The 25840-nt window shown below is 46.2% G+C and overlaps 1 protein-coding gene and 1 non-coding gene across 2 annotated transcripts in view; one reads left to right on the plus strand and one right to left on the minus strand.

Annotated features, from left to right (window-relative positions):
- Positions 1-25840, plus strand: part of MYO1E (myosin IE) — a 198391-nt gene that overhangs the window by 159190 nt on the left and 13361 nt on the right. The window contains exons 20-26 of the mRNA XM_077747818.1: positions 497-611; positions 822-991; positions 1320-1465; positions 12779-12925; positions 13821-13978; positions 16655-16747; positions 19717-19918. Coding sequence (XP_077603944.1) covers positions 497-611; positions 822-991; positions 1320-1465; positions 12779-12925; positions 13821-13978; positions 16655-16747; positions 19717-19918 — 1031 coding nt within the window. The remainder of the gene's footprint in view (positions 1-496; positions 612-821; positions 992-1319; positions 1466-12778; positions 12926-13820; positions 13979-16654; positions 16748-19716; positions 19919-25840) is intronic.
- On the minus strand, positions 4929-5035 carry LOC144219115 (U6 spliceosomal RNA). The gene has a single exon (XR_013331313.1). It is a non-coding gene; the product is annotated as a U6 spliceosomal RNA (small nuclear RNA).

A 25840-nucleotide genomic window follows, 5' to 3' on the forward strand; every position in this document is an offset into this window, starting at 1 on the left:
ACCACTCATTTGATTTACACAGATTATGAGCAAGGGTGACTAACACCCGTATAACAGCTGTTTTCTGTTATGTGTTTGGTTAAACACAGAGAACAGAGAGAGATAAAGATGTTACAGTGATTGCAGGGTCGCCTGGGTTAAGCCTCCAACTCTTGATTTCGGCTCAGGTCATGGTTCATGGGTTGAAGCCCCGAGTCAGGTTCTGTGCTAACAGCACGGAGCCTGCTTGGGATTCTCTCTCTCTCTCTCTCTCTCTCTCTCTCTCTCTCCACCGCACCACCACCAAAACATAAATAAACCCCCCCAAAATTTTAAAGACATTATAGTAATTAGAAACCATATGCCCCAATAATAATTTCTTCACATTTGTTCACAAGTCAGGGAAACTGCTCCCCATGTTACGCCCTTGACTAAACTGAGTGTCTCTGGAATAACCCAAAAAAGTGATGTTCATGTCTCATGAATTGGCTCACATTTGCCCTCTGTACCTTCACAGCTATTCCTTCTAGAAGAAATGAGAGAGAGAAAGTATGATGGGTATGCTCGAGTGATACAGAAATCATGGAGGAAATTTGTGGCCCGGAAGAAATACGTCCAAATGAGAGAAGAAGGTATTGTAGTCATTTTGTTTCATGCATTTAACAAATCTCAAGAATAATTGTGAGCTCAGACGGAGTTACAAGTTCGCTTTACTTTGCCTATAATGTCACGTGTTAAAATCTTGTATTCATTTTGAGTTTCTCTGTGTATTTCCACACAATATTCCTCCTCTTTCTGGGGCCCTGGCCCTTCTCTCTTCTCTGGCCTTTCGGGAACTGCAGCCTCAGACCTCCTGTTGAACAAGAAAGAGAGAAGGAGAAATAGTATTAACAGGAACTTCATCGGGGATTACATCGGAATGGAGGAACACCCGGAACTCCAGCAGTTCGTGGGGAAAAGGGAGAAGATCGACTTTGCAGACACAGTCACCAAGTACGACAGAAGGTTCAAGGTACACACTCACCGCTGCCCATTGTGGGGGAAGTTGCCTTTTTGACATGTCTGTCCACCTTCTTTTTTTAAATTTTTTTTAACGTTTTTTTGTTGATTTCTGAGAGAGAGAGAGAGAGAGAGAGACGGCGTGAGAAGGGGAGAGTCAGAGAGGGAGACACAGAATCTGAAACAGGCTCCAGGCTCTGAGCTAGCTGCCAGCACAGAGCCCTACGCGAGGCTCGAACCCCCGAACAATGAGATCATGACCTGAGCCAGAGTTGGCTGCCCAACCATCTAAGCCACCCAGGCGCCCCCTGTCCACCTTCTTAAAGCACCTCTCTTTACAGGGTGTAAAGCGAGACTTGCTTCTTACTCCAAAGTGCTTGTACTTAATTGGACGAGAGAAAGTGAAACAGGGCCCAGACAAAGGCCTGGTGAAGGAAGTGCTGAAGCGGAGAATCGAGATGGAGAGAATCTTGTCTGTGTCCCTCAGGTGAGCAGCGAGGGTGGGAGGCAAGGCTGCCCGGCCCTCCTCATCTCCGCCTATCAGTGGTTCTAAACTGGAGCAAGGCCTGGCCGGGCTCCCCCGTTGTCAAGATCCTGGTGAAGAGAACTGAGTTTTTCCTCTTCTTCCCTGAGAAGGCCTGACCTTCGTAGGTCTCAGGAATGAGATTCCAAGAAGTGGCCTTCTGGTCAGCTCCACTAGTCAAGGGGAACTCACATCCTTTCTTCCCACAAAGTATAAGAGAAAAACCTGGTTTCTGAAACACAGTATAAATGCTTTTACTGAAGTGGGGCCAGGGGACCAGAGTCCTGTCCCGAAGCCCACCTCGCCCACATCGAAGACCTGACCCATTTCCCCAGCAAAGGCCCAAGCAGCCCTGGAGTCATTGCCAAATGCCCCCTTCAATCCCAAGTTCACAGGCAGGGGCCCCAGCTTTCTTTTGGCACAGGGGCTTGTATGTGTAAGGAGACGCCTTTTAAATCTGCCCTGCTCAGAGTTCCCTCAGTTCCTTCTCATGAGAGGAAATCCTCCCAGTCACAGAAGGCTAAGAAAAGAGGAAGAAAGGCCCCTGTGAGCTCAGTGGCTTCCCCCTCGAGTGGCATCTGTGGGCCCTTCTGAGACCACTGCTTCTGCGGAGGGAAGGCTACCGGCTGCCATTGCGTTGAAAGTCGTGAGGTTCTGGTGCCTTATGAACACGTCTTCCTGGAATTGGGATACCTCTAACCTCTTATTCCACACAGAAGACAAAACTGCCGCTCTCAGGAAAAAGCCAGGGTTTTGTGTGCTCAGGCGTCCGAGCTACGAGGCTGGAAATCCTGGCTCCAGTGTGATAATCCAAAACAGATTTCAAGTTGTGTCCATTCTTGCCTGTGTGACTGTGGTTTCTGGTCCTCTCTGTTCCCAGTTTTCCTGAGAAAGGGCCAGGTGGGGGTGTGAGGTCAAGTGTTGAAAACGTTTCATTCAGCTCAGGATGTGGGGAAACTTCTAAGCAGATGAGCCCATCAGCGGCCTTCTTTGCAGACCCCACCTCGGTGGGTCTCAGGGCCGTAGGTTTTAAGCAAGAGTTCCAGGCACTGTCCAGTTTTGAGAAGACCTTCCCGAGCGTTCTGCTCACGAGCCGTGCCACAGCCTGAGCTGGGCAGCCCGCCGGCCACACTTCCTGCGAGCTGGGTGCTGAGGCTGCCCTTGCTGTTCCAAGGAACCCAACCAGAAGCTTCTTTGTTTCTTGCATGGGGACAGGCCACACCTGGGCTAAGCGGGGTTGGCAGAAGCCTGTTGTGTGCTCCTGAGAGGGGCAGTGGCTCAACGCCAGGCAATCACCGCTCCGGGCACATGTGCGCGTTACTCTGAGAGTGACTTTCATTCTTCCTGTTGTTATTGCCCAGGCCTGTGTCGTCAGTCTTCAGGCCACTTAGGCAATGCTTGATCATAAATAACCATATGTCTCCATTTATATCAGGCACTTTGACACTATCTTTTTTGTCTAGGCCTTGGTGTTTATCAAGGTGTGGGCTGTCCCCCCCAAATTCTTTCCTTCTGTCTTGTTTTCTCTAACAGCCTTTGGGGCTGCCATTTCTCGTAGTAAAACCACCTTCTACTGCTGCTTCCTCATGGTCTGGACGTTTGCTCTCTTACGGCCTTTCCCTGTTACAGGATGTCATAAAATGAGGTGCTTAGCCCAAAAATTGTGGCTCCGGGGAGAGAGGAGTCTGAGTCACTGTAACTTGTGATCTGTGCATGTTGCAGTCACAGGGCCTCACGTTTACCCAGATTCATACTGTTCCCTCATTTCCTTCATCCACCGGGTTAGGCCAGTAATCTAAACCAAGTGAGGAAGGCACCACATGGGTGATGATATGTGCGGAATCAAACGCAGGGTAGAAATTGACTGTGGTACCAGACCACCAAGCGTGTGTGTGTGTGTGTGCGCACACGCGTGCGTGTGTGCACATGCTCTCAAACTATCTCAATCCTGGTATAGGGAAGGATTTTAACAGATGTCTTGCACTTCAGGGAAAAAGTTGTATTGTGCGTTCATGTGCCAGAGACTGTGAGGCTTAGTGCTTGACTACCGGCTGCAATGACGGCCCCATGGCTTCTTCTAGTTAAGACCATCACTGTGCCCACAACCTTGGTCTTCTGGACCACCTCTAACTCTTACTACATAAACACTGGGAAAGCAGAATGGGCTTGCAGCTATTGGGCCTGACCTATGTATTTTTCTTTACCTAAAATTTTCTTTCTTTTTCTTAAAAAGATTTTTTTAATATTTATTTTTGAGAGAGAGAGACCGGGTGTGAACAGGGGAGGGACCGAGAGAGAGAGACACACACACACACAGAATCTGAAGCAGGCTCCAGGCTGTGAGCTGTCAGCACAGAACCTAATGAGAGGCTCAAACCCCTGAACCATGAGACCATGACCTGAGCCAAAGTCAGATGCTTAACTGACCGAGCTGCCCAGGCACCCCTAAAATTTTCTTTTAAGATTTTATCTTTAAGTAGTCTCTATATCCAGTGTGGGGCTCAAACTCATGACCCCAGGATCAAGAGTTACATGCTCTACTCACAGCCTGCTAGGCGCCCCAGACAAAGCCTCTTTAGACAAAACTAACCACAATACCGTGATCACCGCTAGGGAGATGAACACTAAATCCTTCATATCAAGTATTTAGTCCTGCTCTCATTTCCCAAACTGTCGCATGGTTGTTTTCACACAGTTGGTTTGCTTGGGAGCTGTGAGCCCATTCTGCTTTCCCAGTGGTTACATTATATAAGAGTTAGAGGTGGTCCAGAAGAGCAATGTTGTGGGCACATTGATGGTCTTAACTAGAAGTCATGGGGCCGTCATTGCAGCCGGTAATCAAGCACTAAGCCTCACAGTCTCCGGCACATGAACGCTCAATACAGCTTTTTCCCTGAAGTACAAGACATCTGTTAAAATCCTTCTCTATGCCAATATTGAAATAGTTTGCCCCCTCCCTGTTTTTATATTATTTTTGTTTCCCTTCCCTTATGTTCATCTGTTTTGTATCTTAAATTCCTCATATGAGTAAAGTCATGTGATATTTGTCATTCTTTTATTTGGGTCCTTTTTCTTTTAATCAAACTGGCTAGGGATTTATCAATTTTGGTAATTCTTTCAAAGAACCAAGCTGCTGGTTTCATTGAAGCATTGATTTCTGCTCTAATCTTTATTATTTCCTGTCTTCTCTTGTTTTGGGTTTTATTTGCTGTTCTTTTCCCAGATCTTTGAGGTGTTAGGTTAGGTCTGAGACCTTTCTTCCTTCTTTAGGAAGGCCTAGATTGCTATGTACTTCCCTCTTAGGACTGCTTTGGCTGTGTCCCAGAGGTTTGGGGCTGTGGTGTTATCATTTTCATTGGCTTCCATGTACTTATTAATTTCCTCTTCAATTTCTTGGTTAGCCCATTCGTTCTTCTTTTTATTTTTTTTTAATATGGAATGCTTCATGAATTTGCATGTCATCCCTGCACAGGGGCCGTGCTAATCTTCTCTATCTTGTTCTAGTTTTAGTATATGTGCTGCCAAAGCGAGCACCCCATTCATTCTTTAGTAGGATGTCCTTTAGTCTCCAAGTATTTATCATCTTTCCAAATTTTTTCTTGTGCTTGAAAATAGCATTGTGTCATAGTATTGTTTCATAGCATTGTGGTCTGAAAATATGCATGGTATGACCTCGATCTTTTTATACTTGTTGAGGTCTAATTTGTGTCGCAGTATGTGATCTATTCTGGAGAATATCCCATGTTCACTCAAGAAGAATGTGTGTTCTGTTGCTTTAGGATGAAATGTTCTGAATATATCTGTTAAGTCCATCTGGTCCAGTGTGTCATTCAACGCCATGGTTTCCTTGTTGATTTTCTGTTTAGATGATCTATCCATTGCGTAAGTGGGGTGTTGAAGTCCCCTACTATTATGGTATTATTATCAATGAATTTCTGTATATTTGTGACTAATTGATATATATATTTGGGTTCTTTCACATTTGGAGCAAAAATGTTTACGATTGTTAAGTCTTGGTGGATAGACCCCTTAATTATGATATAATGCCCTTCTTCATCTCTTGTTACAGTCTTCATTTTAAAATCTAGGTTGTGTGATATAAGTATGGCTACTCTGGCTTTCTTTTGGTGACCATTAGCATGATAGATGGTTCTCCATCCCCTTACTTTCAATCTGTAGGTGTCTTTAGGTCTAAAGTGGGTTTCTTGTAAACAGCATATAGATGAATCTTGTTTTCTTGTCCATTCTGTTACCCTATGTCTTGATTGGAGCATTTAGTACATTGACGTTTAGAGTGAGTACTGAAAGATAAGAATTTATTGCCATTATGTTGCCTGTAGAGTTGGAGTTTTGGGTTATGTTCTTTGGTCCTTTCTCCTCTTTTTTGCTTTTGGTCTTTTTTTTTTCCCCCCCATCTTTTCTCCCCTCAGTGAGTCTCCCTTAAAATTTCTTGCAGGGCTGGTTTAGTGGTCACAAACTCTTTTAATTTTTGTTTGTCTGGGAAACTTTTTATCTCTCCTATTTTGAGTGACAGCCTTTGCTGGATAAAGAATTCTTGGCTGCATATTTTTCCGATTCAGCACATTGAATATATCCTGCCACTCCTTACTGACCTGCCAAGTTTCTGTGGATAGGTCGGCTGCGAACCTGATGTCTTCCATTGTAGGTTCAGGACTTTTTTCCCTTGCTGTTTTTATGAGTCTTTCCTTCCCTGAATATTTTGTGAATTTGACTGTGATATGCCTTCTTGATGGTCGGTTTTTGTTGAATTTAATGGGAGTTCTCTGTACTTCCTGGATTTTGATATCTGTGTCTTTCCCAGGTAAGGAAAGTTTGCTGCTATGATTTGCTCACATAACCCTTCTACCCTTTTTTTCCTCTCTTCATCTTCTGAGACTCCTATGATTCTCATGTTACTCCTTTTTAATGAATCACTGAGTTCTCTAATTTTTATTTTGCGCTCTTTTGCCTTAGTCTCCCTCTTTTATTCTGCTTCATTAGTCTCCATAAGTTTGTCCTCTATATCACTGATTTACTGCTCTGCCTCATCCATCCTTGCCGCTGTGGCATACATAAGAGATTACAGCTCAGTTATAGCATTTTTTTATATCATCCTGACTAGTGCTTGCTTCTTTTATCTTCACAGAAAGGGATCCTAATCTATTTTTAATCCCAGCTAGTCTTATTATTGTGATTCTAAATTCTGGTTCAGACATCTTGCTTATATCTATGTTAATTAAGTCCCTGGCTGTTGTTTCTTCCTTTTCTTTCTTTTGGGGTGAGTTCCTTCGTTTCATCCTTTTGGAGGAAGAAAAGGAATTAGTATAGTAAGAAAAATTAAAATTAAAAATTAAAATAACAGAAATCATATAAAGGATGCTAGATTTTAGGTGTGTTTTGGTCTGGTTGTTGAAAGAAGCTTGATAGATTAGAAAAGAAAGGGAAAGATAAGAAAAGGAAAAAAACAAAATAGGGGAAAAAAGGGAAATGTTTGAAAATTTGAAAAAGTGAATGCAATAAAATAGAGTAAAATGAAATGATGAAAGTAAAGTAGAATTTTAAAAATTTACAAAAGTAAAAAATATAGTAGAAAAATTAAAGAAAAAATTTTTTAATAAAAATGAAAAATAAAAATAGATTTTTTTCTTTCTGTATTCAAGAATAAGGAAAGAAAAAGAAAAAAAAATGAATAAAAGGACCAGTGAACAGAATGAAGTACATCGAAATTACATCTGGTTTCCTGTAGAAGTCAAGCTGCGAAGCACTTGATAGTCCGTAAACTAAGCAGGTGGAGAGACTTGAGTTTGTCAAGAGCGCTGTTGGCCCATTTGGGCAGGGTTTAGTGTAACGGCTCTGTTCTCCACTAGATGGTGCTGCTTAGTTTCCTGGGGTGGATTGATGTGGTGCTTGTAGGTGTGTATGCGCGTGCCTGGGCGGGGTGAAAATGGTGTCGTCCTGCTACCCAGTCTCTGGTATCTGAACTCTGTGTTCTCCACGACTGGCAGTCAAGCACCCTTCCTTTATCTCCAGCTTCTGTCCACTCCCCACTTCTACACTGTCTGTGACCAAGCCGTCAGGCTGCCAGGCGACACCTCCCTCCTGAGTTTTATCTCAGAGGAGGCTGTGTTTCCCGACCCCTCACTTCTGAGGGACTGCAGCTTTGATCTGCTCAGACCTTCTAGAGGTGGGTCTCACTGAGCAATGGCTGGGTGCCGCCCCCCCCCAGGAACATTCGCGAGACCACACTGCTGCCAGTGCCCAGAGGCTGTAGCTGGGTGCCAGCCCGCCCCAGAAAAAGTTCACGCAATGGTGTAGCAGCAGTGTTTCAGGGATTATGGCAAATCACAACACAGCTGGTGCCAGGCTTCACCCTTAACGTCCTTGTTCCGGCACCAGCAAATGTGGCTGTTCTCTGGGGTCCAGTGGGGTCTTTGCCTGTGCGGGGGGTGGGGCACAGCCTCTGTCAGGTGTCCTCCCAGCAGGGGAACCGCCTCTCGCCTCGTTGCCCAAGGGCCCCCAGACCTCGCTGTGCTCCTGGGGATTCGCCCTTCCCACCAGAGCGCCGCCAGGTATTGAGCTGTAGAGTTCCAGACTCTGCACTCCCTCCCCCTGTTTATAGAGTCTTCATAGAATTTAAACCCTCTCCTTTTTCCTTTCTCCCTTTTTTATTCAGTCTCTTCAGCTGTTTCTACTTTTCCACTTTGTCTCCAGCTGCTTTTTGTGGGGGGTCCTTTGCCATACTCTCCCCGGTCTCCGACTTCTCTCCACAAGCAAAAACAGCTCCCTGCCCTCTGAGGCTTGTCTCTCCCCCCCCGCCCTGTTCACCCCTCTGCACTGTGTACCTGATGAGTTCTGTGGTTCGGGTTGTGCAGATTGTTGTGGTAATCCTCAAATCCTCAAGATGGTGTAGTGTTGATCTGGCTGCATTGCAGGGACAGTAGACAAAAAAACCTTCCGTGCTGTTCTGCCATCTTGGCCCCCCTCTGATGAGGCTTCTAATAGTCCTTGTCATTTTTTTTTAATTAAATATTTTTATTTATTTCTAGGAGAGAGAGAGAGAGAGGCAGCGTGAGCAGGGGAGGGTCAGACTCTGAAACAGGCTCCAGGCTCTGAGCTGGCAGTCAGCACAGAGCCCGACGCGGGGCTCGAACCCACGAACCGCGAGATCATGACATAAGCGGAAGTCGGACGCTTAACCGGCTAAGCCATCCAGGCACCCCGAGTCCTTGTCATTTTAATAGCTGATCACCAGAGGCCGGAGACCAAAAACTATGTGGCTCCCTGTCTGGTTGAATAGATTTTCCAGTATGTCTATGTGGCTGGACATTGGCTAAGCCTGGAAGTTAGAACAGCCTGCTTTGCCACTGCTCAGCTGACCTGAAGCATTACTGAAATCTTGACCTGATGTAACCTTTGAAATTTGGGAACCTGGAAGCTGTCAACATTTTTGGACTGACCACCTACCTTCTGTTCAGCTCTGGAATTTGGAGGTGAATGAGAACATAGTCACTGCCTCAAGGAGCTCCCTGGCATTCTGGAAGGGGAGCAAATCCCTGAGTAGGCATTTGCCATACAGGTTACAAGTGTTAGGAGATGATACACAGGATACTCCTGGGATACAAGATGGCAACGGGCCTGCTCACTGGGGGGTCTGTGAGGCTTCGCTCGGAGGCCCGTGTTTAGGCCTGATACAGCGTGTGTCTGCACTTGTTCAGGGAAGTCAGGTAGCCCCCAAACAGGTGCCACTGGTTTCTTTGAATGGTAGAATTCTGGAGAAGGTTTATTTTCTTCTTCTTTGTGTTTATTTTTGAGAGAGAGAGCACGTGTGCAGGCGAGCAGGGGAGAGGCAAAAAGAGAGGGGGAGAGAGCCCGATGCGGGGCTTGGACTCATGAACCATGAGATCATGACCTGAGCCGGACACTTAACCGACGGAGCCACCCAGGCCCCCGGGCTTATTTTCTTCTTTAACCACCTCTGTACTATCTAGTGTGCTAAAAGGAGCATATATAAAGGTTTAAATAGAGGCAGCGCTGGCCTAAGAAATTGCCTTTTCATCTTAAGGAAAAAAACTCCTTTAAGTCTTGACTCAGTGTTTTGTAACATTTGTTTTGTGAAAAGATACTGGTTAGGGGAGTGAAACAAGATTTTCTAGTGTTGTCAGCAATATAAGAAGCAAATAGGGAGCCAAACCAGGGACTACTAATAAAGGATCTTTCAACACATGGGACTACATCAAACATCTGTAAGGAATTGCAGCTTGAGCATATGAATAAGACAGGGGTGAGGTCCAAAGATAAGTCTGAATTTTTAGAATAAATAAATGTAAAAGCTTTGTTTTCAGACCCTGGAGCATGGGCTGAGGAGAGGCAGATGAACTTGAAACTCTGGCCTGACTGAGGGGGGTTTCACTGACTCCCATGCCTGGGTCACCGGAGGGAAGGGTTTTTAATTTGATGGCTCAAGTCAAAGTGTCCAAACACTTCTTCTCATTTCCAGACTCCTGCTGATAATTGGCCCTGAAGCTTTGGCCTTCTTGCTTTTGTTCTTTATGGTAATGAAACTCCTAATAAATCTAAGCACATTAAACTACTCAAGGTTACTTGTGTTGGGCTCACTTAGCCCGGTTGAAAAAGCACTGTCCCGCCAAGAAGTGCAGCCAGGGAAACAGACACATCCAGACATGCCCAAGAGCACTCTGCATCAAGCAGAGTTCCATTCTGCACCCCACACACCGAAATGTGGGGCTTCTTGTTTTACTCTTTCCCTATTGCATACACCCCCCCTTCCTCATGCAGCAGTCTTCTTACCCCTGGGCCGGGATGCTTGGGGTTTACTTCACTAATTCCAAATGATGTTTACATAAGTGCCTTTGTTTGGAGTTCTGAATTGCTATAATCGAAGTCATCAAGACGTTTCTAGAGTTTTCATCTGCCTAAACACAGGAAGATGATAGTAACTTTGTGGCTAGGCCCTCTGAGGTGCATTCTCAGACTACGCAAAGATTCCAATTCCTAGTTTGGAAAAGTTTATGAACAAGGAAGTATAGTAGAGATTGTGAGCTGTCCTGCAATACCTAGTCTCTCCTTTATGTATGAGTAGCTGACAGCCTCCCCTAAGACTGCATTTCCCAGGCTTCCTTGCAGTTAGGTGTAACCATGTGACATAGTGCTGGCCAATGGGGTGTGAGCATAAGTGACTTGTACAACCTCCTGGTCCTACCTGTAAAGGGAAAGAGTAAATGCCTGGCCCCCAGGCCCTGTACAGTGGTCATGTTGGTCCTGAATTGCTCTTGCACATGCTTTTGAGTAACAGGACAAAAATGCAAATGTCGTTTAAACCACCAGTTGCCACAGTCTTCATCACGGCAGAAAAAGCTACATCCCAACTATAAGAAGAGTGTAAAGGAAACTAGTTGTGTGATGTAGTAAAGTTTGAAAACAAAGGCTTGAGGTAATAATCACCCAGTGCTCCTCCTAAATTGCCGTTACATGTTCAAAAATGCCTGTAAAGTATTCTGACTTTACATCTAAAAAGAACTCTTCTGCAGACTCATCTTCATTAAACAGGCTTTAAAGGGCCGAGCTCCCTTTCCGTGTGCTGCTGTCTTGTTACTCCTAATTTACTCATCCCTCCCTTGTGGTTTGTGCATGCTGCCGTTCTGAGCCTTTAAATTCCAGGTGCTCTGGTCCTACCTTAGACCTTTCCTCTCCTGTAGATTGCCAAGCTCCTTTCCTGTAGGGAAGCCAAGGGGTTGAGGTTTCAGGAAGAGAGGCTATGGCTAAAGCCACTGACTCAGTCAGGTACAGGTCGTTAGCTCCCTTCTAGGCTCAAAGAGAGAAGTTCCTGAGAAGCCACCAAGGCCTGTCTGCCCGGAGAAGACCTCTGGTCTACCTCAACCTTGTAATATTTACGGAACTGAACAGAGAGACCATGGGATTGCAGTTTAAATGGGTCAGAGTCTACATGAAAAAAGAATCCTTAATCTCAAAGCTTTTCTATGCCTGAATTCTCCGTACTCGCCTTCCCATCTGGCTTTGTAACCTACTGGTATAGCAGTATTTGGGGCCCCAAGAGCAGGCCCCTGTGTGACACAGCTCATCTCTGGTTACTAAAAACAAACACACACACACACACACACACACACACACACACACCGTGTTGTTGGTATTTCCTGCACTTGGGAAGATGAAAATGTTACTGTGGTCAGTTATTGAAACAGGTTTGCTTTGTTTTTTATACCTGGAAAACACCATCCCTAATGAAATGTCATTCTTTAGAGGGTTGTCTTACATAGTGGATGGTGGTACTTGGAGGTATTTGTAAGTGTGTGTATTATGGAACCTTTGGGGGTGGTGGCCTCCTTCAACTGAGCTCTACATCTAATAGCTGGGGAATAAAAAGTAGTAATTATATGTGTGTTGTAATTTCCATGAAGTCTAGCTGGGCTTGGAGATGGAACTGAGTCTAATCAGTCCCCTCTACCAGTAAGCATTTTCCCCCAGAACTGGGTTTGCCTCAGCCTCTTCCATTCTTCCTGCAGCATCTCATGTTTTTAGGCCCACAGCCCTACCCCATCCAAACACGCAGTCTCCACAGAGGTGTGTTCTCTCCCCCCCCCCACCCCGCCCCATCCCACTAAGTCCAGTGGCTTGAAGGTGATACTTGTGCTTGCTTGCTGTTGGTCCACCTGTCTTGTGGATGTCCGTAGTCTGGTGTGTTTGTGAATTCAGCAGCTTGTGACACACAGTTTAAGCAGAGCACCCAACACCCAAAGACTCCTAATGAGTGTACAGAGCCCAGGATATTGGCTTCCCTTTTGATAACTGAGCTATAATTCTTCTAGTCATTATTTATTACAATAGCCACAACCATATTGTAAATTCTACTAACTTGGCACTTAAGTGGAATTGTTCACTTTCAGCTACATTCTATTCATAACGGTTTGGATTTTTACGATCCTGAGAACGTAGAAGTTGAATTTGAAAGTGTGTATGTGGCTTTTTTTTTTTTTTAATACAGACTAAGTTGTCCTTAAATTCCTGATTTTAAAAGTCACGTGGGAGATTTATTTTCATTACGCTTTTGGTGGGTTATAAACTTCCTTCGAAAGCAGATTTCAGCAATTTTGTTATGTAATTTATAGCTGTAGTGTTTTGTTTTTAAAGATTATCACTTAGACTGTAGAAACCTAATACTATCTTACAGAATTTTTTTAAGCGGATAAAATGGAATAAACAGAGTGCAACTTTCATTAAGTCATTCCAATCTCTTTGCAGTACAATGCAGGATGACATTTTCATTCTTCATGAGCAAGAGTATGACAGTTTGCTTGAGTCGGTCTTCAAAACGGAATTCTTGAGCCTCTTAGCAAAGCGTTATGAAGAAAAAACCCAGAAGCAACTACCTCTGAAATTTAGCAATACGTAAGTGGGGCTCTGGGGCCCAAAACCCTGAGTAAAACGTGATCTCCCTGCTGTGGTAAAGGCTGAGAAGAGAGGAGGCTTGTGGGGTGGAGCGGGGCTCTGACTGGCTTCAGTGGCCTCAGAGAAGCCCAGCCCTGTGTGCCTCCATTTCCCCCAGAGAATCCTAGGGCCTGTAGAAGACAGGCGTGATGACTGTTACCGACCTTGAAAGATCACTTTTGCATTTTTGTGAAGTAATATGGATAACTACTTAAAATTAGGATTTTTCTGTCTTAGGACATGAGAAAATATAAGTTAAAAAAAGCAGAAGATGGAATTGTGTTATGTAGGCACATAGGCAGTATGAAAAATAAAAACTGGCTGGGGCGTTTTGGAGCTGTGGGTAAACTTCCCATCTATTTGGGTTTTGGTTGCTAGTGCTGAATCAAATTTAATTAAATAATAACCACTCTCCATGCTGAGAAGACATGGGCTATCTTGTGTCTGGCATCTCTCAGTTCTCCACAAACAGACCGAGGGAAATCGGAGAGGCACAATGACACGCCACAGTAGGTGTGGGCTGGCGAGTGTCTGTTCCTTTTGTCCTCTGGGCAGACCCACCTGAGGTCACGTGATAGAGTGACGTTGGTACCTGTTATGGAGTACCTCCCTCACCAGCTGGTTTCTCAGAGATGCTGGGCCCCAGATACTTGTGCCTCTGGTCAGGGGCTCACCACGCCGCTGCCCCACACCCAAGGATGCTGTCCCGATTTGAGGGCTCCATGCTGGCTTAAATGACCTGGGTTTGCCTCGTTTTACAGCACGCTTGCCCAGCAGCAGAACTCCTTGCTGAGGTCTGCGAGCACTGTTTTCTCACCGCTGTGTTCCTACTTGTTACCAACAAATCTTGTCACAGGCTTGAACTCAAGTTGAAAAAGGAGACCTGGGGTCCCTGGAGTGCAGGGGGCTCCCGGCAAGTGCAGTTCCACCAAGGCTTCGGTGACCTGGCCATCCTGAAGCCCAGTAACAAAGTGCTGCAGGTCAGCATCGGACCGGGCCTGCCCAAGAACTCCCGTAAGTGTGCGCGGGCCCCGCAGCGGACCACCGCCGCCCCTCACCCTGCTCGGTGCCAGGCTCGCTTCTCACCAGATGCTCACGGGGCTCTGCAGGGCGGAGAACCAGCACATTCGCTGCTTTCTGGGCCTGGGGTTTACGTCACTTTGAAGTGTTTCCAACTAAACCAACATCGAGGCAAATGGGCAGGCTAAACCTTTCTGAATACTTATGTATAGTATTCCTGCCATTACAAATATTGTGTTTAAAATAAATCAGGGGTGCCTGGGTGGCTCAGTGGGTTGAGCATCTAACTTCAGCTCAGGTCATGATTTCATGGTCCATGAGTTCAAGCCCCACGAGCCTGCTTCAGATTCTCTGTCTTCCTCTCTGCCCCTCCCCTGTGCATTCTCATTCTCTCTCTCTTTCTCTCTCTTTCAAAGATAAATAAACATTTAAAAAATTAGAAAAAATAATCAGTTTGTTAGCTTCACATTTCTAGCCCATCCCAGTCAGCTCTTGTCAACAATACAAACACTACCTTTTCTGGCAGCTAGAAGAACCTGACCGCACTTACCAGCCCTCGGCTGGGTTTCGTTGTATTATTGTGCATCAGAGATAAAGGCCCCTCCCTCCACCATAGAGCAAGGGCTTCACTGGAAAACCGCTCCTGCCACCACACTGTACTAACTCCTTCACCAACCTTTGATTCTTTTTCTATTTATTAGCAATATCTATAAAATTTATAATGCACAGCATAGAGTAACCGTATATGCTATGCTTTCATCTACTATAGATATCTTTATACAGTTTTCTCCATGCGTACAATGAACAGATGCCAGGCATAAAATAGGCCTTTGTGAAGTACAAGGGTACACACTGGCCTGTCCTATAACTCACAAATACAGTATGGACAATAGCCACTCAGAAAATGTTGGGGTAAATCCGTATATGAGTTAGTATTTACAGAAAACAGATAGCAGTTCTTTTGGGTTTACATTTTTTAAGTTTATTTGGAGAGAGAAAGGAGAGAGAGGGAGAGCACAGGAGGGACAGAAAGAGAGGAAGAGAGAGAATTCCAAGCAGGCTCCACACTTTCAGCACAGAGCTCGACATGGGGCTTGAACTTAGGAACCATGAGATTGTGACCTGAACCAAAACTAATAATCGGATGCTTAACCGACTGAGTCACCCAGGTACCCCATGACAGCAGTTTTTGAAGATGCCTTTAAATACGAGGATTCTTTGGATGCCTGGGTGGCTTAGTTGGTTAAGTGTCCGACTTTGGCTCGGGTCATGATCTCGCAGTTCATGGGTTTGAGCCCAGCATCAGGCCTGTGCTGATAGGTTGGAGCCTGGAGCCTGCTGCAGATTATGTGTTTCCCTCTCTCTCTCTGCCCCTCCCCTGCTAATGCTCTGTCTCTGTCTCTCTCTCTCTCTCTCTCTCTCTCTCTAAAACTAAATACATACATACATACGTACGTACATATATACATACAAGGATTCCTTACAGAGGTGGGGGCTGGCTTAAGGACCAAAGTGAGTGGGGACCCAGGGACAGTAAACAGCAGGACACCATTGTTACCACTAAACTTGAAGGGGCAGAGAGAGAAAAGAGTTGAGCTGAAGACTATAGGCAGGAAGCAGGACCCCCTCTCACACTCTGGTCTCCTGCCAGTACCTCCCCCTGGCCAAACCCAACTGGAATGTGGAGGCCTCTTGGCCCAGGTAAAGCAGTCCTTTGGGCGAAGAGCATGGCAAAGCAGAGCAACAGATAACCAGCAGGTTGTGAACAGTGTTCAGCAGGCCCCGAAGTGGAATGTTGTCCAATCGGGAGGGAAGGAGTGCAGGGACTGAGCAGGAAAGAAACCCTCACCAGGCCGCTTCCCCTTGTCCCCGGACCCCAGGACCCAGCTCCTTCGTTTTGTGGTATTCGTGCCTTCTCACTTCCCATCCTTCTCAGTTCCGCAGCCTTTCTCTGCAAGGAATTCCCTGTGCACCCCTCTTCCAGCTGGCTTAACCCTACCCTCCTTCATGTCCTACATGAGACCCATCTATTGGGTTCCTTTGCCGTACGTGTCTCTGCAGAGATGCCGTCTGCCCGGCAGTGTTCCTGCCGTCCCCGGCCCAGTTCTGGCCCCCAGTGAGGTTCCGGGTAGCACCAGCTTGTTTTCTAACTCCTCCCGTCTGTGTCAAAGGTACAAGCCTGCTTCTGTCCTGTCTGGTCTCTGTTTCATTGGAAGACTGTACAATGCAGGCTCTTGACCCTATGCTGAAGTACAGTGAGCGCAGAAATGGGCTTCTTGCCAGTGACCGTGACATGCAGCCCTCACGGGCTCATTCCGTGCTGTGTTCAGACCGCAAGTGCAAACATTAAAATGTCCCACCCATCTCTTTTGAAAGCCCACAAAAATAGAAACGCTTTTGTAGGACTGTTAATATTGCTTTGTAAAGTCATCGTCTCTAACATTTCAACACCGTGGGTCCATCGCCATGTCTTCCGGCCCCTCCCGTCCCATAGCTGCTAAGACAGCACTTCCCTCAAATATCCCTTCTCTAGTGCAGCCTCCTTGCAGATCTGGCTGGAACCTGGAGTCCACACTCTTCTCAAAAGTTTTCCATAAGCAAGAAACCATCAGAAGCCATGAAACCAACCAGTGGTACTGATGTTGACTTTGTCTTCCTTGTTGATTTCAGGTCCTACCAGGAGGAACACAACTCAAAACAGAGGCTATTCCGGTGGGACCCACAATGCCAACTACCCAATGAGAGCCGCCCCTCCCCCTCCAGGTAAGCACGGCATGCGCCCGAGACCGGGACCGCCAGCCTGGAGCCATCACTTGTAAAATGTATTTGGGAAGAAACCTGTTAGCAGATAGATGCACACATATTACCCGACCGCGAGCCATTTCAGTGCCAGATGCACTCCCGCCAGCATAATGGCCCTGCTTGGGAGCCCGAAATGCAGAAGTATGGGCTTGTGAGACTGAACTGAGGCTGAGTTAACGATCTGGATTTCATCACCTAGCAATATTACTCCCAGAGGGAAGGCTTCGTACATCAGTAAGAGAAAAAGGAGTTCCTTGCCCAAGGCATCCAGGATGTTGTCAGCTTTTCGGTTGGGAGGGTGCAGCCTTTGTGGGGCTAGGAGTTCACCGGTGATAACCCCCTCGCCAGCCCTCCATTCCGGCCGAGTATCACGATGATATTTTGTGACTAGTTAATAGCTTCATGAATAAGTGGAAAATTTGTATTTTCAGTCAGATAGGTTCTTTATTCCAAAAAATAAAGGAACATCTAAAAGAATTACAAAATGGATAAAAAAAAAACTTTTCAAGATCTTAAAGTTTCATATTTCTCATGTTTCATGATTAAAATACAGCACACAGGTCACTAAAATCCAAACCTGAGTCAATGCAAGCCTCTTTTCCTGGAAAAATCCCTTTAGTGTTTTAAGAGCACTCTCAAAATGCACAAAATGTTTTTCCATCACTCATAAAACTCAGTTAATAAGGAACTGCCCCCAGAATATTTGGTGTTCATCAGTTCAGGAGTCTAGGTCTGAAGGAGTCACCTTAGGACCACACTTAAATCAGCCCAGAAATCGTATTTGTAGCAGTGTCTGAAGTGAGCAGGGAAAAGCGTTTTTTTCATCTCCTGCTCTGGAATCTCGCAGCTATATGCTAAAATATGGACGCCCGTAGCTAGCTGACAAACTAATTCAGGTCCCTTTTGGGGAGACCTCACGCTGCCTGGCCCAGCTCTCTCTCCTCCTCTCTGCCTTTTCCCTTGAAGAAAATCCAAGCATAAAGGAACTGAAGAGAACCACTGTAGTATTGCGTTACCACTTACATGGTGGTGGCCCCTCCACCCCCACCCCTACCCCTGTGCAAAATCCTGGCCAGACCACCTGGAAAGTTCATTTGCCTCAGCTGAGGTTGGCCAAAGTTGCCTCAGACCAAAAGGCTGACCTTGAGCTCAGCTCCCAACCCTCTACGTGACCATTTCTTCTTCAATAAAATGAGGCGGTTGGACCTGAATCCCTTATATTAGCCTTTCTCAAACTATCTGGTGAAGGAACAAGGTTGGGTTTTTTCTTTGTTTTCTTAATTTCTTTTTTTTGTTTTGTTTTGATTTATTTATGTTGAGAGAGAGAAAGCATGAGCAGAGGAGGGGTCGAGAGAGAGAGAGAGAGCGAGAGAAAGAGAGAGAGAGAGAGAGTATCCCAAGTAGGCTCTGCACTGCCAGTGTGGGGCCCGATGCATTGCTCGAGCCCGTGAACTGCGATTTCATGACCCGAGCTGAAGTTGGATGCCTAACCAACTGAGCCACCCAGGCGCCCCTTAACTTCTTTCCTTCTTTCTTTCTCAACCCATCACAAACCATACTTTTATTGTAAGATAGAATAAAAAATTACTAGAAGAATGGAATTTTAAAAGCGTTCAGAGTAGAAGCCAAAATTCCTTACTGGATTCAAAAGACATGAACTATGTCTACAAAACTGCTGTGAATGCTTCTAAGTGCTTATTCTTTTTTTTTTTTTAATGTTTTTTATTTTTTTCTAGGAGAGAGAGAGAGACAGCGTGAGCAGGGGAGGGTCAGAGAGAGGGAGACACAGACTCTGAAACAGGCTCCAGGCTCTGAGCTGGCAGTCAGCACAGAGCCCGACGCGGGGCTTGAACCCACGAACCGCGAGATCATGACCTAAGCGAAAGTCGGACGCTCAACCGACTAAGCCACCCAGGCGCCCCTAAGTGCTTATTCTTAATTTCTGAACTCACCGAGGGTGAGTGCGTCCCACGCAGCACGGAGCAGCCCATCTGTGAACGTCCCCCTTTAATTTCACAGCCCTGCTCTGTTTGCCCCTCTCCTCGGCAACCTTGGCAGCAAGCTCCTTGTTTCTTTCATGAAGAAACTGACACTGAAAGGTCATGAATCTTGCTCCAGGTCAACAGAGCTAACATAGGCAGAGCCCACTCTGACCTGCTGGTCCCTCTTATAAACTAAGGGTCATCCCACCTGTACGAAAGAGTCCTTTTCTTAATCCACTTGGAAGAGGTTTTATGGTAGGTTCACCAAAATGTGCCTGGCGGAGTCTTGTTCTCCTTCATTCTTGCCGAGATCTGTCTCCGTGGGAGAAGAGCTAAGGGAGAAGAGGCCAAGGCCTGTGGTTTGGAGCCCATCACCATATTCCATTACTTACCTAATGTGATCTTGACTAGAAGCAGTTGTTTGGCCATGGGAGCTTGCCCTATCTGGATTGATCCCAGCAGTGGCCACATTTCCCCACCTGTGTGGAATGTTCCCTCCACCCCCCACAGTGCGCTTCTGCAGAGGACACCCAAGACTGACCCCTTGAAAATGGACGTTCACCTGTTTAAACAACTGCCTGCCAGCCCTCTTGAATCATAGCCTCCTAATTTTGCTTAGATACAAGAATGTGCCTGCCAACTCATTGCAAACCTACCTTTCCTTTTGTGGGCTTTGAAACCCCGAATCTCTGGTGATACTCATACCAAGTTCAGCAAGCACGTGTGAGTGTGTGCCATGGTCCAAGCACTTGCCAGGGAGCTTACAACGTTATTAGCTCTGTTCCTCACAGTGTATTTACAGTCGCACCCTCTGTATTTGCAGATGGGAAAACTGCGGCCTAGAGAAGCTGAGTGAGTTGCTCTTGGCTAATCGATGGAAGAAATTTGGAGAGCCTTTCAGCAGATTGGAAAATTTAAGCTTGTTTTCTCCCCTTTTTCCCTCCCTAGGTTACCATCAGAATGGAGTTCTCAAAAACCAGTTTGTGCCACATCCCCATGCTCCTGGGAACCAGAGGTTAAATCAGAAAAGTCTGTACACTTCCATGGCCCGTCCACCCTTGCCTCGCCAACAGTCTACCGGCTCGGACCGAGTGTCACAGACGCCGGAGAGCTTGGATTTCCTTAAGGTCCCAGACCAGGGTGCTGCCGGGTAAGAGTCCCACCCTCTACAGACGAAGCTGGTCACCTCCATCTCCATCCATCACAGCAGGGTCCCGGGATTTCTTTGGGGTGTATGTACATGGTTCTAAAGTTGTTTTCCACCTGCCTGGTGTAATCCGGGACCCAAAGCCATGAGGCTCTTGGTTGGCATTTGTAAAAGTACAGCCAGATCGAAACACAACTCATTCTCTGGAAACGGCTTATCGTCAACATCAGAAGAGGGTCCCCATCAGCCCTGAGATTCAGTTACTCTGTGACTTGTCTTGCTCTCTGGCATGGCTGAGGAATAATGGGGTTTTGATTTATGTCTGTGCCTGCTGTTGCATAAACACTACAGTTCGAAGAGCCATTAGGAGCATTAAGAATAACCGCCCAGCATTCTCTGAGGTATAGATGCTTTTATGAATACAGATCTTCAGGGCTTTAAAATGAGAGCCTCTCAGCCTTTCTAGAACTGAAAATGAAGAGTGGTAAAAAGAAACCCAGGATTTTTAGCTGGAGGAAGTAAAGACTTCTGGAACTCTATACTGATATTCACAGTTATTAGTGTGGAAAGGGGGTTCCACACATCCTGTGGAGTCACCAGGCATAAAACAGGCCACCTCAAAGATGTGACTGAACGCCGCCGGGAGGTAGTTTTTGGCGTCAGTAAACAAAAGAGCATTCTAGAATCCCAAAGATGAATTAGGATGTAAGGAGTACCTTGACCCTGGAAATATTCAGGCACAGGGTGGATGGAGATAAGCAAACAGACGTACTGTAGAGTGATGTTGTCAGGTACCAGGTAAGGATGAGGGCCTTATTTCAGTCCCTGTTACCTAGCTGATATTGGGCCTGCTGCTCACCTTCCCTGAGCTTTGTTCTCCTCATCTATATGCTGATGTAATGCCACCGGCGTGCAGGTTGTTGGGAGGACGAGAAATTGTATACATGAAATACCCAGCATGATTCTGGGCATGTAGGAGCTACTCAGTCAGCTGGGGCTTGATGACGACGATGATGGTGGTGATGACGATGAGCCAGCATTATCTCACTGAGGTTGATGGAGTGACTTCGAGGTTGAATGAGTGACTTTTAAGGAGTCCTCCAACTCTGCACAATTCTCAGTGGTAGAGTGGTTTTCTCTGCTGACCCCAAAATGGGCCTGCTCCAGCCCACTCTTCCCCTCCTTCATGCCTACCTGCGTGTTCCATTCTCTCTGTGGCTCTACCATGATGAAGTTTCAAATTGTGGTCAGGAGGCTTGTGGATGAAATAGAGCAGTGCCAGGAAAGAGACAGCGGCTCCTGCCGTTTGCCTCCACGCCCCATTACAAGATGTTTTTCCTGCCTTGTCAGCTTCCTTCCAAAGACCACAAAGCTCTTACTCACTTAACCACGTTCTCCTGGGGCTCCTCTTCCCCTGGCAAGTCTTCCTTCATTTGGGCTCCAGATATGAAAACACCTTAGTTTGGGACAGTAGAGGGGACGCCACCCTACCCTGGATCTCTCTCCGCACCTACCCCGTTTGTGTCAGTTGCTGCCTCCCCCCAGTTCTAACGATCATGGCCTGCCTGCCTGGCTTGGTCCATAGCAGTAGTTCTCAGACTTTAACGTGCACAGAATCACCTGGAGAACTCACCGGCCCACTCCCAGAGTTTCTGATGAGTAGGTCCAGGGTGATGCCCAAGAATTTATAGTTCTGTCAAGTTCTCAGCTGCTGCTGCTGCTGCTGCTGCTGCTGCTGCTGCTGCTGCTGCTGCTGCTGCTGCTGCTGCTGCTGCTGATCCAGGGACCACATTTTGAAAGCCACTCATCTAAAGGCATCTGTTCTCTAATTGATAAAGCCAGGGAAGATTCTCTGCACAAGTGAATCGAGAGGGTGCTGTTGAGGCAATTAAGATTTTTGCTCCATAACCGAGACCTGCAGTATTAAGACAGATGGACATAATGAAAATAATCAGACAGCTCTTCCTGGGCCCGGTTCAAGGTTGATGTCCCAAAGTAGGCAGGGGATTCAAATCAACCAGTCAACAAAATGCACCAAATCTCTTAGCTGTGTCTGTTAGCTTCCTACTTGCATTGGCTTTGGCAAGCAAAACCATCTTTCCAGCCCTGCTTTGCAAGTTACAGACTTGCACACCAGCCAACTGCTAGCATCTGTCAGCCAAAGGCAGGCAATTTAGGAACATTGTGTCTTAACTGAGGCTGCTCCCTTCCAGCCCTCAGCTGCCTGGCTCCTATTGAAGTCTTAGCACACCCTTTGCCACCTCTAGCTCTAAAGATCAGGCGTACATCATGTGACGTGGCGATGGCTGTGAGGCTGGACGGAGAGGGCACCTTCACGGCCGTCTACCAGGCAGTAAGATTTTCCTGACCTTCTGTTGTCTGTACTTTCATTAGGCACACTGAGTCCAGGAGCTGCAAGCATCCCAGCCAGCCCCCTCTCTGTACACTTAAATCTGCTGTGGGGCAAGCATTCCTTTAAAAATCCTACTCTGGTCATAGGTCTGAGCTTTTTCTTTGTAGTTATTTTCTAAAACACATCAAGTGAAAATTAAAATAATTTCTGATGTGGCCAGAGACCTTAGGCATGCCTGAGACATTTCAGGAGTCTCGGGGCCACCTGCATTTAATAGCTCCTCTTCGCCAAGAAAACACGAGTTGCCTTTATTTCACAGGAGGTTGTTGGAGCAAACAGCAGACTTTGGGATCCCAAACTTCAGCCTTTCCACAAACACAAAAATTCCTGTATACGTCACAGTTCCAAATAGTGACCTTGAAAGTGCCAATCTATAAAGACAGAGTTTGTGCGATCTTTTGCTCCCTGGGCTTTCATACTCCTGGGTTTATCTTTCCTTTCCTTCTTCCACCCCCAGTGCACTTTTCTTTATAGACATATTTAGCATAAGCAATCATTTCTTTTGGATCATGTAATGTGGATAAAATCAAATGGTATAATTAGCACCTCAAGTTAATTCAGGAAAGTCTTTGTCAGTTTATTTTAGGTTCAGCCAGGTTTTTTTGGAGAGAGCATGGAGCCTTCACTAAATTAATTACCATCCCAACTAGATCCTTTACCCTTGGCTTGCCATGTTTGTGACATGGTAGCTATTTTTATTGTCGTCTATATTGTTATTGTCTGAGGAAACTAAGAGAGATGTAGAGGGAATCATTATCGTCCAGTCTCAGTTTTGAAATGTCTGATTCAGGTTCCAGGTATGTCCTGAGAATCAGGGAAGAGAACAGGTTAAGCAAGAATCCTACAAACATTTCACTCCTCAGCCTTTGCCCTGATTTCATAGGAACACTTGATTTGCCGATCCAGCGCGCTTTATCTTATCCCTCCTGTAACTGAGACGTACATAATCTGACTCCAGTTCATCACTGGAAGCATTAAAACCCAGACTGGAAATGTCTTTTCTGTTGGCCTCTTTAATCCTGTGGTCCATTTCATGGGATGGCAACTTCAGGAAATTTCGAGATAACTCCAGATTAATCCAACTAGAAACAGGAGAAATAGAAAAATATTGAAAGCGCTCAGTGCTTGGGCTTCTTGCCATGCCACAGAGGGGAGGGATCGATAGAAAAATTCAAAGGCTGCCTGTATGTCTCTTGACAGGATTCTCCTAATGGAGTCATATTTTCAAGGTTATTAAAATTTCCAACAAGTGTCCAATAGCAATATTTCTCAACCCATAATCGACAGGAGCAGCAGCCGTATCCTGGCCGAGGCAGACACGAGGCTTAGGAATTCCTGGCATCCATTCCCACATTTCCAGTAATGTTTATAGATTCAACCTTTTGGAACAGAGCATATTTCAAATAGCCAATGAAATAAAATGCCGTTATTTTCTTTCTTGGAATTTCAAGACATAAATCTCACATCTGCAGAACAAAGCGGTGATCTTAGAAAGCTCAATCCCAGCTTGCGCTGGCATAGACCAGGTACATCCAGCCGCCCCGGAGGCGTGGGAGTTCTGACACGTTCCCAGAAGGTGGCCTGGTGGTGCACAGAGAGCACAGGGGGTCACAGTGGCAGGGACCAGGTGTGGGTCCCATTTCAGTTGTTCATTCCTTCATTGATTGGTTCATCAAATGTTTACTGAGCCATCCGCCTTCTGTGTGCCACATGCTGGGCAATTACCGGCTGTGCTTCCTCACATTGGGCATCTACTCTTTCTACACCTTGGTGTCCTCAACTGTACAATAGGGATAACAATATAATGTTAAAGCCCACTCCTTGGGGATTAAATAAGGGCTTTGTAAACTGCAAGCATGATGCAACTTGAAAGTTTATCTGTATGGGTTTTATTACTGTTACTTATGTCCTTCGGTCTTGTAGGGAAATATTAATACTCTTTTGAAAAAATTTATGTGTTTTGAGAGAGACAGATGCATGCGTGCATACACATAAGGGAGAAGTAGAGAGAGAGGGAGAGAGAGTCCCAAATCCCAAGCAGGCTCCACGCTGTCCGCATGGAACCCAGCTTGGGGTTCGAACTCAGAAACCGTGAGATCATGACCTGAGCCAAGCCCAAGAGTCAGACACTTAACCAACTGAGCCAACCACGTGCCCTGGATAATGTTAATATTCTATCAGGATCGAAAGGTGGCTTTACTTTCAAGAACTCAAATCTCTAGACCCCATGAGGGTCTAAGCTTCAGGCATTGTGGGCTTTAACTGGGGGAATGGTGGCCTGGGGAAGCAGCTAAGGGGACCAGTCCAGAAGACCCCTTCCCCGTCACACACGTTTGTAAGAGCTCTGTCGCTCACTGTGGGTGAGAGCAACAGCCAAACAGCCGTGAGGTAAACGTTACAACAGACGTTCTTGCATTTGGACAATGTAAAAAAGTCCAAAACTTCTTCTCCAGCTGTACTGTTACCCCGTCTTTTCCTACTCAGACATCCTCTGCTCCAGTCGCCGTAACAGCCAACATCCAATGGAAGATGACAGACGTTAGTTAGCAGGAGAGAGCAAATGCATGAACACTCACTTTAGAGAACCTTGTCACCACTGACATGATTTGGGGTTTTGCTTTTCTTGTGGGCGTTCGGCATCTTATGAGATCAGGCAGCTAGCTGTCCTTGAGGGTTCAAGTGTCGGTCGGCATCCTGAGGTCTCAGGGCAAAGGTCTTCCTCAGTCACTTGAGACTAGGCTTCTTCAGCAGCATGGTTTTTCCCAAAAGCAGCCTGGATGGAAGGCGCTTGAGGACTTGGGAAACCTCGGGGTTTGGGTTATCATGTGATGGCATTGGAGGTCTGATGCCTGACTCAGAAAAACGACCTGCTGTAGAAGCAAGCTGCTGGAACTTAGCTTCTCCCTGTGTTTGTCTTCTTAGTGCGGGAGTGATATGCTCAAGGGGAAGTGTGTACAGATTCCCCCAAAGTGATGGGTCAAGCAGTAACAGGAAAACTGGATTATGCTGTGCAGAAGTTATATAGAAGGAGACGCTGAATTTGGTCAGTGACATTGGGGTTTATAACTACGTGTTAGTCTATATAACGTGAAAACTTATTATTGAAATGGCAAAAGAAAAACTGTTGTTGTGAGTCCGAAATTCTTGCTCCAACCCCCGTGAGCCCATGAAATGATTGTTTTTCTAACAGTTTTCAACCATGTAACGCTTAGTAGGCGTACAGATGTCACGTGCCAAAATTATCTGAGTCCTGCCTGTGCGTTACGAAACACATTTGGGCAGAGCACGACAGTGTGAGGTCGGCTGCGTGCTGGTGACTGACTGGCTCTCCCGGCAGCAAAGGGCCTGAGCTGTGCCCAGTTCGCCAGTTTTCTACTCACCGTGGCCAATGCCAGGCTACCAGCATGACCGCACCGCCTTGGGTGGAAAGAGACGGGCAGCCGCACACCGTTACCTAGCGTTCCCACCAGACTTATGCAACCAGACGTTTTTTAACATCAAGCGCAGAGACA

This window comes from Crocuta crocuta, unplaced genomic scaffold, assembly GCF_008692635.1.
Source record: "Crocuta crocuta isolate KB4526 unplaced genomic scaffold, BGI_CrCroc_1.0 scaffold130, whole genome shotgun sequence".
Classification (NCBI taxonomy): domain Eukaryota; kingdom Metazoa; phylum Chordata; class Mammalia; order Carnivora; family Hyaenidae; genus Crocuta; species Crocuta crocuta.